The sequence below is a fragment of the Colobus angolensis genome, unplaced genomic scaffold (assembly GCF_000951035.1).
Source record: "Colobus angolensis palliatus isolate OR3802 unplaced genomic scaffold, Cang.pa_1.0 Scaffold53, whole genome shotgun sequence".
NCBI classification, from domain to species: Eukaryota; Metazoa; Chordata; class Mammalia; order Primates; family Cercopithecidae; genus Colobus; species Colobus angolensis.
Window position 1 is genome coordinate 1,822,013 of NW_012118821.1, and position 5,760 is coordinate 1,827,772.

General features: G+C 52.0%; 1 protein-coding gene across 3 annotated transcripts in view; it reads right to left on the reverse strand.

The window, feature by feature from the left end:
* The window catches only part of LPIN1 (lipin 1), a 143,211-nt gene that overhangs the window by 80,335 nt on the left and 57,116 nt on the right, over positions 1–5,760 (reverse strand). For 2 of the 3 annotated variants that reach the window (XM_011960882.1, XM_011960883.1), the window contains exon 2: positions 5,052–5,131. The exons of the other annotated variant lie outside the window; for it this stretch is intronic. In XM_011960882.1, coding sequence (XP_011816272.1) covers positions 5,052–5,060 — 9 coding nt within the window. In that variant the 5' untranslated portion in view covers positions 5,061–5,131. The remainder of the gene's footprint in view (positions 1–5,051; positions 5,132–5,760) is intronic. 3 annotated transcript variants of the gene reach the window in all.

The following is a 5,760-nucleotide window of genomic DNA, read 5'->3' on the forward strand; positions in this document are numbered from 1 at the left end:
CAGGAAGCGCTGGCTGCCCGGCTGCTTTCAGGGCCCGCTCACCCCTGGCCGCCTACCTTAGCGTTCCTGGGGGTGGGGCCCCTTAGGCCGCTTTTCTGATTTTCCTTTCCAGAGCCAAACTCCTGTATTTCTTCAACACTCTGAATTGACCTATGCCGATGACTGGGGGAGTGAGGACGGAGGGGAACAGAGAAAAGGCAGCCAGGTAAATGTCCAAGTAAGCCTCCCAGGGCCTGGCCGCGATCTGGTCGGTCCTGTGGGTCCCGCTCATCACCAGTGGCGGGACCTGAGCCCGTCCTTGACTTTTCTGACCCTCCCACTTCCTTTCTTCCACCATAAAGGCGCAATCGCGTTGACCTATCGCCATCTCCTCTTAGCTTCTCCTCGCTGGGCCACCCCTGTCCTTCATCCTGATGGTGACAGCTTCCACTCTCACCTCTGCCAAGCGGTGGTCCAGGTGCGGAATGGTGGCTCTGAACAGGAGGGACAGGCAGCTCCCTGCGCCTCTCCAGCCGGGAGGCAGGCAGAGGATAAACAATGAGCCACATAATGTCTGGTGGTGAAATGATTTCCATCAATGGGAGGTTGTCACATTTGAACTAAAACTCTAAATGACAAGAAACACCTATGTCTACAAAGACGGGGGAGGAGGCAGGGTTTTCTGGAGAGCAGAAATGGCAGGTGCAAAGGTCCTGGGGCTGGCGCTGTGGGCTGGAGGGGAGGCAGGGGCCAAATATTCAAGTCTCGTAGGCCAAGGCAAGGAGTTTAGGTATTATTTAGATGTTATTCCAAAACCAATTCTTTTTGAGACAGGGTCCAACTCTGTCACCCAGGCTATAGTGCAGTGGCACAATCTTGGTTCACTGCAGCCTTCACCTTCTGGCCTCAGGAAATCCTCCTGCCTCAGCCTCTCAAGTAGCTGGGAACACAGGTGCATGCCACCACGCCCAGCTAATTTTTTCAATTATTTGTAGAGACAAGGTCTCCCTATGTTGCCCAGGTTGGTCTCAAGCAATCTTCCCACCTTGGCTTCCCAAAGTGCCAGGATTACAGGTGTGAACCACCACACCTGGTCCAAAACGAATTTTAAACCTGGGAATTATATGATCCAATTTACTTCTTTAAAAAGTCACCCCTCCACTCCATGGAAAATGGACTGCAGGAGTAGAAGCCAGCAGACAGGTGGCACTGCAGGGAACCAGGGGACATGATGGTGGCTCAGATTGCAGGGGCTGCTCAGCGAGAAGTGGAAGGACTTCAGAGAGATTTGGAGGCAAAACCCACAGGCTTGTTGATGAATGGAGTGGGTGGAGGTGTGTGTTGCGATACTCAAAGACAAGTCTCGGTGTGGAGATTGAACCGAGATGCAGAGGGCCAGGGAGGAGGCCAGCTTGGAAACAGCATCGAATGCGGCAGCTTAGTGAATTGGATGAGCTGGCCAGCTCTAGATAGACATCTGGGGGCAGCTGCTTGGAGAGCTTTGTCCAAGGACGCGGCTCCCGTCCATCGGTCAAGTGTGGACACGCTCCAGCTGGGCTTGCGGCAGCTCCCATCTAGGCAGCCCGTCCCATGCTGACATTGCAGAGGTGGGAGCTACACAAAGAGAATCTTGCAGTTTTTAGGTGAGCTACCTCCACAGGGGTTTTCTCAGAGACCAGAGTTGCAAGTGCATCACAGCTGCCCAAAACTGCTGGGGTTGCAAGGCCCCAAAAGGACACCCTCCTGCACCCTCCCCTCCTACCTCCAGGGAGGAGCTGGCCTGGGAAGAAGTCTACCCTATGTGGAAAAGCTTTCCAGGAAGCCAGTCCAACTTCAGGCCACTTAAGTTTATTTTTTTGTGTAAAATAAGTCCATTATTCAAATATGGAGATAAGAGGTCTGAAAATACAGGAAAATTCAACTCAAAGCCCTCATTCTGAAAATGATGAGCCTGGGGGCCCAGCAGGGCTAGAGTCAGTTCTGATGAGCAGGGTCTGACTAGATTCAGAGCAAATTAGGTCCCGCTGCTGCCCAGCCTGCCACTCGGGGAAGGCCAAGGTTGCGGGGAGCCTTTGTACAAACAAGCAATGGGAAGAAAACACTCACCAGATCACAGTGCGCTCCCAGGCGATAAATGAAACTGGACTTTCCAAAGCCCTGGTGCTTTTGATCTGGCACTGGCTGGAGTCCCCCTGGGAGGGCCCTTGGCTGTGCTATCAGCAACCAGGCCTGACTGAGCAGTGACTCAGCCAGGAGAGCTGAGGCGATCCCCCTGGCCAATCCCAGGACCTAGCCACACTCTGAAGAGGAGAGGGAACTCAGGGGATGAGTAACCTTGCTCTAGCTGACTGGAGGAGGAAGGAGGGGCTGAGTAATGCCTCAGCAAAGCCAGCACAAGCACCCTGATTCTAGTGGCTCAGTTTCACAATCTGGGAAATGGGCTGCAGTTGCACATGACACAGATCTGCTTTGAGGATGAAAAAGGCATCATGGGAAGCTGCTGTCACAGTTGCGGGGTTGGAAGATTTTTCAATTCTAAAACCCCGTAAGTTGAGGAGTGGCCATTCCCAGAAGGATCTGTTCACTGCTGAGCCCAGTTGGTGACAGTAGCTGTTGTATCCCGAGAACTCTGAAGTTGTCCAGATCAACCACCTGCACAGGCCCAGAATACCTGGGGCAAGGTAGGCAGGAAGAGTGAACATCCCTGTTCACGGGTGTCCGGCGAGCTACTGTAGGAAGGAGAAACACCAGCCGGTCCCCCAGGACTCGGAGCATGGTTAGCTCTGTAACTGCCCTGGCAGAAAAGATCCCAAAGAGAGGACAATGAATTCTTCCCCCAGAGGTACAGCCTTTTATCCCTGGTACCAGTGCCTGGGGCTCTGGGGAAGGGAGGGCATCTCCTTGGGGTCTAAGGCCACTCCTTGGTTGGAGGCCCCTCACGAGGTGACTTTGTCCTGGGCACTCTCTCAAGAACCAGGTGGGAACCAGAGGCTACCTGGTGCCGCTTCACTACCTTGGCAGCAGGGAACAGAGCAGCCTGGGAATCCACCCAAGGTGGAAGGGGGCCCCTGGGTGCTGTGGCTGGCTGAGCAGGGCCAGTTTCATGGGGAAGCGGCAGGTGTAAAAGGCCCTGGGTTCCGCAGGGAAAGGACAGTGATCCTCGGAGAGCGAACATCTGGAACCAAAGCACAGAAGGTTCTGATGGTCACCCGGGCTGTCCAGAGGCCTACTCCACAGTTAGGGCGGGGCTCGCAGATTAGAGTCGAGGCATAGGAAGTGGCAGGATGATAAAGGCTGACAGCTGGCCCCAGAGGAGCATGTTGAAGGCCCTAGGCCGAGCACTGGGGGCTCCAAAGGGGAGCAGAGCAGACACAGTGTCTGTCCTCAGGAAACGCACAGCCTGGGGTTGTGGTGCTGTAGAAACTGTCACAGCGCTCCTGGCCGCTGTGAACTGAAGTGCTGGGCCCTGATACAGGATTTGACCCGCCCTGTCCCCCAGCAAGAGGATTCACCTGACCTTGGTGGCCTGAGCAGGCACCAACCTAGGCAAATCTAGGCCAGGTGTCAAGGAGCAGAATGAACCATGGGCCAGCCAGCAGCACACGCACAGCGGTCAGGCATGCACAGGTGCCTGAAAGAAGGCCCGTGGCTGGCCGCTGGTGAGCAGGGGAGTTCGGGAGCTCACAGCAAGCCCCATGCCTGTCTTCCACTGGATGAAGCAAGAGTGGGTATGGAACACCCTTTCTCCTCAGGTCAGATTGGGAAGGATTCATGATGAGCAGGGCTAGACCAGAGAACAGCAGAGAGGCAGGAAAGAAGAAAGAGACCAAGGTGCGAGGATGGGGCAGGGAAAGAGACCTCAACGTGACCAGGGATGGGAGGAAGGAACTCCATCGCTTAGAAACAGTGGCGGCTGTGCTGGGAAGTGCGGACTGTTACAGTGGGCTCTAATTCCAGGAGGAAGAAAAAGACCCCGCATATCACCGTGAGTCAGTCCTCGGAGTCGCCATGACCTTGCTAAACAAGTGTGGGGCTGTCACAGCCTTCAGCAGCACATCTCAAGTACCACGTTCCCCAGTGCTAAGAAAACAGCTACACAGACAGGATGCTAAGGAGAGCTCAGAGGTAGACGACCCTTAAGAGTCTCCCTTTCCCTAGATAGGAAAACTGAGGCCCAGAGAGGCAAACAATGGGTCAGTATATGTGTCTAAACTTACCTAAACACAGAAAAGGTATAGTAAAAATATAGTATTGGAGTCTCATGGGAGCACCATCGTATACGCAGTCTGTAGTTGACCAGAGCATTGTTATGCGGCGCATGACTGTAGATCTTCTCATTAATAATAGGCCACCTGGTCAGGTGCACGAAGTCTAGGGTTCAGAATCCAACAGGCTCAAATTCAAGTCCAGCTCATGCTGTCTGAACCTCAGCGTCCTCAGCTGTTAAAAAGCGATAACCATCCCCATCTCAGCAGCTTTAGGGGGAAATTAAATGAGATATATTGGGATCCAGATAACCAATAAAATATCAAATCACTTTACCAGTTCAAGCTCTTACCACTCAGTGTTTGCAGGGGCTTATCACTGATGAATGAACTCAGGAGTTCAGGAGTTCAAGACCAGCCTGGGTAACATCCTCACCCAGCTAATTTTTGTTTTTTGTTTTTTGTTTGTTTGTTTGTTTGTTTTGAGACAGAGTCTCGCTCTGTCACGCAGGCTGGAGTGCAGTGGCACGATCTCAGCTCACTGCAAGCTTTCCATTCCAGGTTCATGCCATTCTCCTGCCTCAGCCTCCCGAGTAGCTGGGACTACAGGCGCCCGCCACTACGTCCAGCTAATTTTTTGTATTTTTAGTAGATATGGGGTTTCACCGTGTTAGCCACGATGTTTTTTTTTTTACAGAGACAGGGTTTTGCCATGTTGCCCAGGCTGGTCTCGAACTCCTGCACTCGAGTGGCAATGTCTGGAACTAATTTACACAGTTCTTTTCCTTGCAGTTGCCAAACAATATTATTTATCTAATGGTCATAACACCTTAGCAGATAATAGAACTACTGAACAGCAGTGCTTACTATGCTCATGGATGAGGTTTCTAGTTGTCTTCTGTTAAGCAGGTGGCCTTGAATTCTGGCAGCTCACGCTTCAGAGTTACCTGTGGACACACAACATCATTCACAAAATGTTCTTTTTCTCCCCAACGTCTCTCGAGAATGAAAATGACCAGGCCATCCTCAGGTTCTACAGAGGTTAACCCAGCAACTTAGGGACACAGCTAGGGCAGGACTCCCGGGCTCCTGGTCAGTTCCTCTGTGGGGATGCTAAGCCTCAGGGCTGACATCTCTTAGCTCCGCCTTCCAGGAGAATTTCACAGGAGCTCCCATTTGCGCTGCTGTGAAGGCCATCCTGCTCCTTGTCAAGCCTGTCTCCTCCTTGGCTTGAGGAAGATCTCTTTTGTGCCCAAACTGTGAATAAGCAAACTGGATGCAGCATCTCTGATTACTCTGGGAAGAAACTTATGAGAAGTACTTGAGAAAAGTCATGACGTTCTGCCTCTGCTAAGCAACCTGTTGGACACTGCTTGGTGTACACGGCTAAGTGGTTCTTTGTTCAGACCCGATTCCTCTGATTAGCAACCACAGATCTTCTGCGTTTTCACTTGTTTATTTCTGTTTATTGTCATCTCTGGAAAGATGGTTTCAAATTTTTTATCCCCCAATTGAACCCCGTATCAATTGATAAGTAGATCTTTTGATAAGTAGATCTTTCTCTCTCTTTCTTTCT